General features: G+C 33.3%; 1 protein-coding gene across 1 annotated transcript; it reads left to right on the forward strand.

Annotated features, from left to right (window-relative positions):
* The first annotated feature begins 1,401 nt into the window (after positions 1–1,401).
* Positions 1,402–14,070, forward strand: LOC115886440 (transcription factor glial cells missing-like). Its single transcript, XM_030905589.1, has 6 exons — positions 1,402–1,508; positions 7,477–7,641; positions 8,010–8,200; positions 8,607–8,857; positions 12,541–12,643; positions 12,705–14,070. The coding sequence occupies exons 1-6, from the start codon at positions 1,498–1,500 to the stop codon at positions 13,580–13,582; spliced, it is 1,599 nt and encodes a 532-aa protein (XP_030761449.1). The 5' UTR covers positions 1,402–1,497; the 3' UTR covers positions 13,583–14,070.
* The last annotated feature ends 417 nt before the right edge of the window (positions 14,071–14,487 follow it).

Below are 14,487 nucleotides of genomic sequence, written 5' to 3' on the forward strand. Positions count from 1 at the left end.
GAGCGATAAAAACCATAAGAAACCTTAGTATTGTTAAATCAAACATGCTATTCGTTCTTTTTGAAAGATTTTGACTTTAATGGCTAATACTTAGGCATTAGGTTAAATATACAGTATGTCCCCGAATAGTGCTTACAAGAGAAAAAACATTTTATTAATAAAGTTATGAGAAAAATGCATTCATCATCAAAGCTTTTGTTTGTTCTAAAACCTTTTCAAATTTTCCAACCTTTTTAGAGAAAAATAAAAAAAATATGACCGAATGATTTTTCCTCTTGAAGAGTCCAAACTATCAAAGATCTTATGGATATATCATTTATTTTCATTCTTTGAGAGATGATTATTATTAATTTTAAATAAAAAACATTAAATAGTTTTCTAGTCTTCATATTTCTCTATACATGGTGTCCCAGAAATAAGTGCAAGTATTTCAAGAGGTGGTAGATCTCGATAAAAGAGACATATTTTCTCTTTATCGTTTTTCAAATAAGTCCAAAATAACGGAGTTATTTTACTTTGAAAATTTCCAAAAAAAAAGTTTTTTTGCTAAAATTTTTAAAACTAAAAAAAAATTCAAAAAATTTTTCAAATCTTTTTTTCGCAAAAAAACCTCATAGACATGTTTCTGGGATTGATCTAAACTACCAGTTAAAATACTTGCACTTATTTCTGAGACACCCTGTATAATTTTCTAGCTAGAAAAGGAGCAAACCGAAGAAAGTGGAAATCAACTTAAAGCTGAACTCAAGAACCTGGAAGACAAGAACTTGGAAACTCCTCAATGTACACCTCAGATTGAAGCTAAAATACAACGGTGAAGGCAGATTCTTTCTAAACACCCCACCTTAATCCTACCGAATCGATAAACTGCCCGAAAAGCCCCGAATTTGCAGCGATAATCGAGCCAGCGACGCCCAATCACACCTACTTCCGACGCTCGCCTGTCTAAAGCCCCGTTCTCAGAACTGCGTCGTGTCGACAGCGACACTGATTGACACTTTAAACGACCAATGGGAGCTGTACTAAATTTAAAATTGACAGCTGTTTGAATTTTGTACAAATCTCATTGGTCCTCTTGACGTGTCGCTGGCGACAGTCGCTGTTCTGAGAACGGGGCTTAACACCTGAAAATCGCGTGGGTGTGGGCCACGTGCCTCGCCTCCTGCCATTGGTCAGGCGGACGTTAGACGCGCGACGGTGGGGCGGATATGGGCGTGGCCTTCTATTGCGCCAGGCAATTGTTTCAGCCGGGCGCCTGAAAGCACAGTTAGGCTTAGATTGTTGCCGCTAACGGTCGCACGAAGAGAGTTTGCGCGTTGTTTAGGCATATTTTACGATATATCTTGAGGTGATTTATATAAGTATGTGCTTGATCGTGGATTAGGAAGATTTTTCCGGTTTATTTTCGGTGTGATTGATGTAACTGATTGAGATTTATAGAGACTGTTGAAGATTATTTGTGAAAGTGTACTTAAAAATACTGATACATTGGAAGATATGGTAATATTGTAAGTATTATTTTATTTATAAAAATATAAGTAGATGACTTTTGGTGTTACAACAGCAAAATAAAACACTAATTCGCCACAGTACACCAGAAGACTTTACTTTTAACACTGGACGCACGTTTCGCTAACCATGTTAGCATCAGATGATTAGTTGGAACTTAGTTTTTTACTATTAATCATCTGCTGATGATGCTAACATGGTTAGCGCAATGCGTCAAGTATTAAAAGTAAAATGTGTTGGTGTATTATGATGAGTTAGTGTTTTTTTACTAGATTCATAGTTTAAAATGCTTTGCGTGTTTAAATTTAACTAAATAATTTATAATAAGTATAACAAATAAGAATATAGTCTGCTAATTTACAAATTACACGTTAAATTTGATAAAAAAATACTGTCCTACATGTCTCACTTGAATCTAATAAACCTTTGTTTAATATAAAATATTAAAAAAAAGCAAAAACTAAAATATACTTTTCAAATCACAAATGTGCTGTTTAATAAACACACTTCTAATAAATAGGATGGCAATTTACAAAAAATATAGTTTATGTCAATAACTGTGACACTTGACAGAGTATGTCATGTTTGGTAATTATTATTATTATTAAAACTAAAAGAACGAAAGCTGTTAGTGGATTTGTAAACAAATTTACCATATACCATTAAAAAGTTTTTGAAATCAAAAACGTATTCTTATTTGTTTATTTAACATGAATATACGTTGGGTTTACTAAAAATTAATAGTTAATAATATTTCAGAAAGATATTAATTGCTGGAAGAATAGGAAAAGTTAAATTGAATTTCAAAATTTTGATGAAGAAGTGCGTCTCATGCATACTAAAATTAAGTAATGCCATTTTTCTTTTTCTGTGTTGATCTAATTTAATTATTTCTGCTCTATAATTTGACTGACATAATTGTTTAAATAGTTGGTTAATTTTATAAAAAAATATCTATGAAATCACCTATTATTGTTGTTTTACAAAATTGCTTGGGGTTTCTTGTCTATTCGACTCTTGATGTCTCCACGTATTTTTTATTATTAATACAGTAAAACTTGGTATAATTGAGATATGATGAAGTCTTTATAATAATTCAGTGTACTTACTTATAGATACTGATTTTCTGATGTACAGGGTGTAGATAAATACCTAGGTGCGAAAAAAAATTCGATGTAGTGTTTTTTAATAATCAGGAGGGGTTTTTCGTATATTTTTATTCTAAAAAGTTAACATTTTATATATAGTTTCACTCCTCTAGTGGCATTTTTGTGATATACACTTAGATATGTGATATATTTAGGAAAAATTATTTTTCCTTACAACAAAATTTTAGAATAGATATTAAGAAAAATTTCTGTCACTGCAGGTACAAAACGCTTCAAAATCAATAGTTTCATCAAATCAAACCACTTAAATATAACGGCATTTTTATATTATGAACACAGCATATCCCAAAACTGAGCTTTTATTAATATAGTTTCTAGAAAACTGAAATATCTAGATCGGATCTTTTTTGCATCACTATTTTTTTTCACAATAAATTTTCTCGATTAAAAATATTTTCAATATGGCAACACTTCCAGGACTACCGGAAGTTAGCAGGAACTTTATTAATTATAATAATAATAATATAAGTTTATTTTGCAAGAAATAATAGGTATACAATAAAATATAAACACATCTAAAAACTACAAAACAAACTTATACATCAATATCATAGACACATAATTAGTTATAAATATAATAAACAGAAAACCAAATTTAATCATAATTAATTTTAGTTTTATAACTTTAACAAAATAATTCGATAAATGAATTAATAATTAAACATTTAGTTGAAAATATTACATACATTATCCACTAAAGAAAAACATTTACACAATGAAGGTAATAATAATATAACAATAAAAATAAAATAATAAAAAACAATTCAAATTTAAATTCTCAACACTCTATATCTAAAAATATCCGTTTTAAGAAAACAAATGTTTGGAGCTGAAGAAACACTGTATCTTAAATAGAAAGCATGTGACTATTTTAAAAATATATTTTTAATATTTACACAATAAATTTGAAAAATATAAGTTATCATATTACTGTACTTAATTACTAGTTCCATACAATATAAATATCAAATATATTTAAAAAAAAATTTAGAAACTTTTTGATAGCTGAATTCAGCTTCAACTATAGCCAATAAATGAGAACTTTTGAAAAACTTTAGTTATTGAAATTATAACGCCCTTGTTCTCTTTAGGCCTCAGTATACGCAAATGTCATAAATAAAGTCCATGCACACATTTTTTTGGTGGTTGAATTTTATATATTTGGAAATTCGATTTTTTTTTGCTTTGAATTAGTTTGGTTGTCTGATTGATTTACCTCTTTGAATAAGAAGACTAAGGAAGGAGCATAATGCTATCCATGTATTCATGCATGGTGGGCGGAAAAGGCACCATAAAAGCTCTCTAGGGTGGGGATTCTTGACAGTTCTGTTTGACGATTCATTTGACACATTTGAATTTCATTTGAAATTTTGTGGATTTGTCAGTCTTTATGGAGCTTATTTTATGTTATTTATTATTTATTCTACTACTGATAGTTGTATAAAGGTAGTAAATCTAGATGGAAATTGTGGCAGAACTTAAATTAACAGTGACACTATCGCGATTTATCGAAAAAGACTCTAAAATAGTTGGTTGTGTAGCGTGCGGTAGATCTCGGCAAAAATTGAGTGAAATAATGGAACAACTTTTCGCTAGTAAGTGACTATATAATATACATACGTGTAGTAAACCGATCATTTATGAAATTCACTTAAATTAACTAAATTATATATTTTTCTGGCATTTTAGCTTTTATTTATTACTTGTCAAAGATTAGATGTCAAAGAATTTAGATACGTTAATTTGACTTACCTGCTTCAGTAGCGTATCGGATGTTTGTGTTAATAAATACTTATTATAACTTATCTATTTTTATTAGAATTATATATTTTTATAACAATTTTAATAACTACCAACATTTATTCACAACGTAAAATAAAACAACAAATTATTGAGTCTACCCCACGTCTACCCAACATCATAGTTTTACATTTTTTAAATAAAATTAGAACGACACTGATAAACCGGAATTTAAGTCGGCCATATTTGAGGCCCATCGCGGTGTACCTAAGATTTTTAATATGCTCCTTCCTTAGTCTTCTTATTCAAAGATTTACCTACTACACGTAACGTGTAGATATTATATACAATATGATCGAAAAAAACGGCGTCAGTGATGGCTATGAAATGAAGATCGCTCTCATTTGATATGTAAAATTATATGGGAAATGTCATCAATCGTCATTTCCAAGCCAACTGGACGCCGTTTCTATTCGATCATACGGTATACAGGGTGTTCCTTAATGACATGCTAATATTTAAAGAGGTGATTCTTGGACCTATTCTAAGAAAAAAAACTTCATATGAATATGTATATGAATATATGTCCTGAACATTTTAACTTTTCAGATACAGGGTGGTAAAATTTTCTATTTTTCGATGCACGTCTTTTATGCATCAAAATGCTTATTTTCATATACAAAAAAATGGTCTTATTTCTTAATTTCCTTCCGGCCGATTAAGAAACACCCTGTATAGTTACTTACCAGTGAAAATTATTCTCTTAATTAACTCGATTTTTGACCAAGATCTATCGCATAAGTATCAATTTTAAATTATTTTTTGGTATTCCAAAATAATATCACTGTTAATTTAAATTCTGACACAGTATCCTTCCAGACTTGCTACCTCTGCACAAAACCAGTTTGTAGTATAAATAACAAATATCATAAATTAGCTAAACAAATCCGCAAAATTTGAAATAAGATTCAAATGTGTCAATTGAAAAATCTTTTAAGAAAGTCTTTTTTACTTCCATTTGTTTAATTGTGTGTGGGTAATTTATTCTTTTAAAAGGCATATTCGGTAGATTCTCAAGGTTTTTTTATATAATTTTTAATCCAATGAAAATGAAAAATCTAACACCAAAAAAGTGGTAAAATTTTCACCAAAATCAATAAATAAAAAAAATCCCATTATGATGCCCCGATCACATTTATCTACCGACACCATACGAATCCTATACCATCCCACGCATATCAATTCAAACTCTTTCACCGGGCTATCTCTATCGTAAATTAGCCGCGACTTGGAAGGCATGCGGAGATGGTGGACCGTGCCCAGGCAACGCGAAGCCACAGATGAAGAAGAAATGGGCAAAAACGGCGCGTCCCGAGGCGCTTCGGTTATTAAACAATTGTAATTCATTAGGGTTGTCGCCAAACCAGTAATTACCTTTTCTGATTAATTATATTCGAGAAAGAGAATCGATAAGCATCGGCATCGGAACGGACGCGCGGAGAAATCTCCGGCGATAGGCGAGATAACGTAGGGATGGGCGGATGATATCGACAAAGAAAAATATCGATATCGATATTTTTGGGAAATGTCGATATCGATACTTTTTGTCTTTTTTATTATACAGATAAGATTAGGTAAAAAAGTTTGTATAAATGTATGTCCTAAAATACTTTATTTTTTAAAATACGTTTTAATTTTTATTTCGATTTTTTCCAAATAATTTATGTAGTAACGTCAATATTTGGATGAAAATTGATGTTTGCGAGTATTTTGACATGAGAAATTTGATTTTGATGTCAGTATGACTCCTGTTTATAGAGGGCGCCACCTACTTATTTTTTAACTAGTTTAAAGAGTAATAACTTTTCGTCCGTACCTGTATAAAACTACTGAAAAAAATATACATTTGCGTCGTTTTTAACGTAAAAAAGGTATCTTGGTAAAAATCGCTACGAGTAATGGTTCTCGAGAGATTTGAAATCGAAATTATTACTACCTGTCGTCAATGACATAATTTAAACCTGTTGACTAAATAGTTATTAAACTGAAATCATAAATTTGAAATTTGGATTTTTTTTAGTTTTTCGTTAAAAACCATAATTTCTTGACAATATGGCAACATAGGTAGTAGATTAAATTTACAAGAAAGAAAACCCAGAAAAGATCCAGTGGTTCTCAAAATTTAAGCAATTTTTTTTTGGAAATTTTCAAAGTAAATTTAAATATTTATAGGTATCAATAAAAACCAATAAGGTATAGTTTTTAATTAATTACTTCTTTATTCTTATAAATACCTTCAATTTAATTAAAAATAGCTAAGTAGTACTGACCAAATACAAGACCAAGACTCCCTTGGTCTTGGTCTTGCTGAAAGAGTCTTGCAAATTTTGGCGACAGGCGAGATAACGTAGGGATGGGCGGTGGAATCGACAAAGAAAAATATCGATATCAATATTTCGAAAATATCGATATCAATGTTTTACCAAAAATATCAATATCGATATTTTTATTTATAGATTTTTATTAAGTGAGGGAATTCAAAGGGGAGAGTCAACCCAACAGATTATTTTAGGTTAGGATCTAAACAATCTGAAATACTAGTCTTAATAAAAATAATAAAACAAATTGTGTTTTTCAAATATAATCAAAAAAGAAATTTTGAAAGATCTCACGTGAGATTAGCTCAAGGGCGACGAGGTCGTAATAAATCTCACGACTTCTAACCAATCGGAACGGAAAGGGGGTCAAGAAATTCTCAAAAACGCCTTAAAACGCCATCTTAGCAATATTGCCAGAAGACAAAAACTGACCAAAAGTCAATAATTCAAATAGTTTGTCGCTAAATTCAAACCAATAACTGTATCCTAGAATTCGAAGATATAAACATCGACGAAGTAAAATATGAATAAATCTGACGATAGCCTAGAGACACTTTAGGAATGAGCTTTAAAATCGATAAAAAAAAATATCGATATCGAAAATTTACTCTGGACATACGTTTTCAGGTCTTTTATGATATATTTGAACGTGAAATTTGAAATTTTTCTATTATTTTCAGGCACACGCCTTCCCTGTCGCCTGGCATGTCGTGCCGGGTTCCGTATGCCAGTGGCGGCGGCTCGGTTCACAACGACTGGGATATAAACGACAGTGCCGTGCCCCGAATCAACGACTACGACCCGTTTTCGGAGTGGGCGGATGGTCATTGTCGACTCGTCTACAGGTAACTTATTTTTTTAATAATAATAATAATAGTCACATTTCCATATAACTGCATTTTTTTTCTAAATATTGCAATTAAAAAAAATAAGCACGTAATAATCAAATAATATGTATTTGATTATTATTGGTGTTTGACTTATATTGACTTTATATCTGTCAATAGAAATTGTGGTTAGGACAAAAAAGTTGATTGTTTTATAAGCTAATTATTATTAAACTTTCTCTGTGGATACAGCAACTTTTTGCTAGGATGTTCTATCAATTTTAACTGGATTTTTTTCACATTATGAATGATCGTAAACTCGATAAAAATAGCTGACAAAAATAATAATATAAATATTCATACTACCTAATGTCTTTCTATTACAGAGCTGACAATGAGGAAGCTAAACGTCACTCGTCGGGCTGGGCAATGAGAAACACCAACAACCACAACGTCCACATTTTAAAGAAGAGCTGTTTAGGCGTATTAGTGTGCTCACTTAGGTGTACGCTACCTAGCGGTGACAAAGTACACTTGCGACCTGCGATTTGTGACAAAGCCCGCAAAAAACAGCAAGGTAAGGATACCGGTAAGTGTCAGTGCTTACCAATATAAGCTGTGTTCAGAGTCTGTGTGTTATATTAATTAGAGACGAGCACAAAACCACTAAATCAAATACTAAATCATGTCAAAAAACTCCCAGAAACCAATTTTCATCCAAATATTGACGTTACTTCAGAAATTAATTAGAAAAATCGAAATAAAAATGAAATTTCTTCACCCTGTATCTCGGAAACTAAGCATTTTCGGACATAGATTTATACGAACTTTTTTACTTATTTTTATCTGGAGAATATGCTGCCAATTATTCCGGAATAACAGTTCAGACCACCCTGTATAAACTAGGTAGTTTTAAGATTCATTATATAGATTAGTTCATACTTATAATACTGTATATATAAACATTATGTTTTTCCTTACAGGTAAACCTTGTCCTAACCGTCAATGCAACGGCAGGCTCGAGATCCTACCCTGCCGAGGCCACTGCGGCTACCCGGTGACCCATTTCTGGCGCCACACCGAGCAGGCGATATTTTTCCAAGCCAAAGGTGTCCACGACCATCCCAGGCCCGAGGCCAAGAGCACCAGCGAGGCCAGAAGGTCGCTGGGCAGCGGCAGGAGGGTGAGGAGTCTGGCAGTGCTGTTAGCCAAAGAAGCTGCATTAGGAAATAAGGTAGGTGACAAATATTGAATATAAAACCTACTCCTGATTAATAGTCTATTTGTCCAGTGTCTTTCAACTAGAGGTGGGCAAATATTGAACGAATCGTTCATTAGAACGAGTCGTTTATTAGAACGAGTCGTTTATTAGAACGAGTCGTTTATTAGAACGAGTCGTTTATTAGAACGAGTCGTTTATTAGAACGAGTCGTTAATTAGAACGAGTCATTCATTAGAACGTGTCGTTCATTAAAACGAGTCGTTTATTAGAACGAGTCGTTTATTAGAACGAGTCGTTTATTAGAACGAGTCGTTTATTAGAACGAGTCGTTTATTAGAACGAGTCGTTTATTAGAACGAGCCGTTTATTAGAGCGAGTCGTTTATTAGAACGAGTCGTTTATTAGAACGAGTCGTTAATTATAACTAGTCATTCATTAGAACGTGTCGTTCATTAAAACGAGTCGTTTATTAGAACGAGTCGTTTATTAGAACGAGTCGTTTATTAGAACGAGTCGTTCATTAGAACGAGTCGTTTATTAGAACAAGTCGTTCATTAGAACGAGTATTAAAAATGAATCGTGAGATTGGAATCACCGCTTAGAAAACAGTTCGTTCAATTGAAGCGTGACCAGCACGGATTCATAAAATCTGAACGAACGAGTGGTAAAAAAGAGTCGTATGAATTGAATCGGATCACAATGCGACTCGTTCGTTTCTACGGCTCGTTCGTTCAAAGAATCGTAAGAATTGGTTCATTGCTTTTTAAATATTAGAATTATATATTACGTATGAGCTTGGGTACCTAAACGTTTGTAATATAGGTAACAGCAATCATATAAATATAGATAAGTCATTATTATCTTGGTAATAAGATTTTATGTTCTTTTATACCAAAAATTTTAAAGTGCCAGTTTTTTCGTGCCGATGAGGGTAGATCGTAAAAAAATATTAGCGTAATAGATCGGTACAGTACCTGACGACTAGAAAACGTACCAAACCGGACAAACAAAGAAATAAGACAATGCGAACCAAGAGGCAGCCGTCCCACATTGGCGATTTAATAATAAACGCCCCAGAAATACGCGTATATATTTAATTTTTCAGACGGAACTCGGCACTGGCTCGTATAATTACAATATGTATTCAACTAATAAATAGGTACCGCCACAGTACCGCCGTTCGCTCAGGAGATCTACTCGATATCTATCTCAGAGTTAACTTACTTAACCCTTAGACCGTGCACTAGACCAGCGACTAGACACCGTCTCCCTGCCGTGTCTTTCTTGAAGCCGTCATAAGTTATTCAGAAGAACTTTGAAGATTCTTTTTATAGGGTTTGTACGGAGCAATCAAAATTCCTTTTCCATATTGAACACGATACCGGGTGCGTCTCAAAAGTGGCTCACCCCCTGTAACTTTTTTATTTTTTCAAATGAAAAAACGAGATTTGGTATGTTAGTCTATGACATAAATTAGGATTGATTGACGTATTCAATTGTTTTTGGTCATTTCCTGTTTCACCGAAAAATCGTCCAACTATACCGTTTATTATATTTAATATAAATTCGTCGATTACGTTCAATTTCTGATATTGTTTTGATTCTATTTTGAACACTATAGTTGTATTGGAAAATAGTAGCTTTTTGGATTGCCAATTTCACAAATAACAAAGTCAAAATTTGTAAAATTTCAAGAAGATGAAAAAACTGACGTCAACGCATTGACAAAATGTTTTGATTCATGTACAGCATCAATACCAATCGTTAATCCAACATAGTATTGCCAACGATTTCAGTTATGGTTTATCGCTCCTTACAAATACAATTATTATGCCCTGAAGTGACGTCAACCGCGAATTTATGTCGTCTACAAAACGCGCACTCGTTGGGCGTGTCCAGATGTTGTACAGTCTAAGACCTAACCGATAGATACCCTGGGGCGGGGAATCGCAACAATGCGATTGATGCAATAACAGATTAAGTCGCTGGATTCTGATTAAGCCGCCTGATTTTTTACGTGCCCCCTCTCGCTCTTTCTCTCTGCTTTTGCCTTTTGCTCAAAACCGAAACCTCGACGGTGTTATGGCCGCAGATAAGGATCGAACGCGGAACCGCAGATCGAAGCGCTGATAGAGTAAAAGATAGTCGATCTAAAGCCGTTTCTAGATGATCAGTGTGCTTGGACGCTTAATTCGGAATCGTGGAATTATAGGGCTCGTTCCGGATCGTCTTAGAACTGAGTTCCGCCCATAAAGCCCAACTCAGTTTCAGTATATCACCTGAAACTTTATATTAGAGGTGTGTAGTTCGTGAACGAACTAGTTCCAATGAACAATTCCCACCCCGGAACGAGAGGAACTAGTTCTCAGTTTCTCAAAGGACTAGTTCCTCGCTACGCGACGTACAGGGTAGCGCCACAGAATAGTAGCTAGATATTCTGTGGTAGCGCCTCTCATACGCCGCGGAGGTTCCAAGGAGAACGACAGTTTGTATGAAAATATAGAGAATTATACAGGGTGTCTCCAAAAAAAGTTACATATCAAAGTTGTATTTTCTGTAATGGAACACCCTAATATTAAGTGATTTTCGGATTCTGGGGGAAAAATAAAGTTTTTGACATATTTAACATTTTCTAGAAATAAAGAACAATTTTTAAATCACAATAAAAGCTACCTAAATTGGAATTTACCCGGTATAGCCTAATATGTAGTTAAATTAACTATTGTACTTTAAATTAAATTAAAACTTGATCCAAAAAGTTATACAGGGTGAGACAAAATTAATATTGAACATTGGTCACCTTTAAAAGCATGTTACTCTTTTATTTTAAATGGAACACCTAGTATATTATTCCGATATTCAATGGAGAATACACATCTCTTCAAAATACTATTAAGGTTGCTTACCCTCCAAACAAAGATTTCCTAGATATTTTTATTTACATGATTTGATCTGAGATCTGAGTAGATGTTTATTATTTGATAAAATCTAGGTGGCTGCGTGATATGTCTGACGTTCCTTCAACATAGCTGTCTAATTAGTCCAACTTTAACAACTAGTTACCATTTTGTGTCAGTTAAAACACAAAAACATTTCGCAGAAATTTGCCGAAAATGGAAACTTATCCTACATCAGAAAGAATTGATATGATTCTATTAGTTGGTGAATGCAGTGTGTATTCACCATTAATATTGCTTATAAAGCTTCTTAAGCCTCTCTTAAAATATCAAGAGACAACTTTTAATCGGCATTAAACTGCTTACACTATTTCGCTAAGAGAAAATAGTCAGTGGCGTACATGTTTTTTTAGAAAAATATTCCAGTGATAACCCATATGCACGTACCTGGTGAAGATGTCGACACTATTTTTAGCTTTAAAATATCTCGGATTTATAGTAAAAAAAATAAAATTTAAAAAATAAATAAGATTTCATTCGAAAACGCTACAAGTATTTGGGAGAAAATGGTAATAAATCAATAAAATAATAAGACTTTAACACCCTGTAGCTACGAAACAAAGAAGAATCGGACCTATGTCGATATGAAAAATAAATCATATTTTTACGTGAGCTCCCCACGAGAGATGGCACATGTTTTTTTGAAACACCCTGTATAATATAATATATAAAATATATAATAGGTATAAAATTGTACATTATTGATATTTATAAACAAATATTTTCTTTTTATTTCAGTTAATGTCCTTAAGAGAACCAAAAAGACCCTGTAGAGAAATCAACCAAGTCATTAGGAATAGTAATAACAACCCAACGACTCTAGTCACTAGTCAAGAAAAAGGTAAAACACCACCTAATATTCTCGTCAAACCATATTTAACATCTTTTTTTTTACTTTTAAGGATATTGTTCCTGTCCACCTTTCGAATGCATCTGTAGTTACCAGCCCAACTTACCAACCCAACTGCAACATTACCCCACTTCCCCTCAGTCTTACCAACCCGCCATCCAACAACACCTGGATGCTTATTGGACACAGGAACCAACTCAGACGTATCCCGCGGAATCGACGAGTTTGGAAAACACCCAGTACGACTTCAGTAACATTCCTTCTGACCTGTTTCACCCCGAAGAAATTTTCCAGCTTGACCAACCGATCAAACCAGAATTTATGTTGGTTCAAAACTCCACTATCCCTAGTAGTGAAATTGCGCGATCGCCCCCTACGCTTTTGGATCTAGGTAGTGGTACTATACATCGAGAATTTAAGTCTGAAGAGTACTGGCCCCAAACCAGCATGGGTTTTTTGAATGAGGACTCAAATACGAGCAGTAATAGTCGATTTAACGTCAACCAAAGTCCCGAAGTTCCTAAAATGCTTAATAATAATTTCGTGGGGTCGTCTCAACAAAATTACTATACAAATCCAAGTAAAGAAAGCTTACAACAAGTATCGAGTCAAGTATTTGATCAGCATCATGGTATTAGCGCGAGTGAGTTCAAACCAGAGATGCTGACGTACTTCAGCGATCCGGGACATCACCATAACTTTCCTAATAACCAGAATACGTCCAGAGGTAGTAAGGAGAATTATCCAGAATATATCGATTTAGCGCAATACAGCGATTACAACAATTTTTTGAACGTCTACGAAAGTAAATCTGGACCGCACGGTGAAAGTTGTAGCGTTTTGGGAGATTTAGATTTAAAATTCGGCACATTCAACGAAAACATGGTTGATTACACCAATCAAAGTTACGATATAGTTACCAATCAATAACTTCGACGCATTAACTATAAAAAACCAGTTTGTACATACTTATATAGTCTTTAACGATTCGTGGAAGATTTTGACATCCAAAAAAAATGTCAGAAAATACAATTTGCCTGTGAATTAAAAATTAAAATGACAGACACGACTGGTCTCTGTCAGGGATCCTCCCGTTGGACAGACTATATTTTCTATCGCCTGTTTTATAATTTATAGTAAATATTTTGAAAGGTATAATGATCTACTGTACCATCCAATGACTAAAGGATACAAGGACCTGTAACGCTCATGTACGAGCTGCAGCAGAATTTGTGGTGATAGACGCCATTTTTTTGGTTGTAGCGAATGAGTCATCAACGACAATTTTAGCAATTTTTAATAGTTTGCGTGTAGTAAACTTTGTATAAACTTTATCACAATGGTGATTAATTGTTCAGCCTTTCAACTGTAAAAACCACAGTGATAAGAAAGAGCCAGGAGTTACGTTTTATAGGTAAATAAACAGTCCACTCCACCTTTTTAGCGTTTTTTTTTTATTGAATTCGATAATTATTTTTCTGATATTTTATTTACTTGATATGTGCTATACGTCGATACTAGTTCTGTACCTTTTGTTAACATTTTAATACGTTTTTTTTCGTAATTAATTAGTATTATACCACCGCATACACCATAGGCATAGTCAAAACATTTATCAAAAATATAAATATCTCTTCAAGCGACAATGTTAAGAAAAATATGTGTCACGGCACTGTTTGGTGGTATGGTAACAATTTGGTCTCGGGTGTTATTTTTCCTTGTATTCTTTAGTCATTGGTACCATCAAACGACATCACAGTTGGCCTAGAAATACTCTTGACATTGACAATGACAGTTTGTAGCGTGTTGTTATTCAAATTCCTTGTTAAATGTTA

The sequence above is a fragment of the Sitophilus oryzae genome, unplaced genomic scaffold (genome assembly GCF_002938485.1).
Source record: "Sitophilus oryzae breed Bouriz unplaced genomic scaffold, Soryzae_2.0 scaffold_488_pilon_pilon, whole genome shotgun sequence".
NCBI classification, from domain to species: Eukaryota; Metazoa; Arthropoda; class Insecta; order Coleoptera; family Curculionidae; genus Sitophilus; species Sitophilus oryzae.

What these genes read in the sequence shown, in the direction of transcription:
- LOC115886440 (XM_030905589.1), top strand. An exon ending in CATTGTCGACTCGTCTACAG is followed by an intron (nt 7,642 to 8,009) that starts GTAACTTATTTT and finishes TTTCTATTACAG; the next exon opens with AGCTGACAATGAGGAAGCTA. An exon ending in AGTCACTAGTCAAGAAAAAG is followed by an intron (nt 12,644 to 12,704) that starts GTAAAACACCAC and finishes TTTACTTTTAAG; the next exon opens with GATATTGTTCCTGTCCACCT.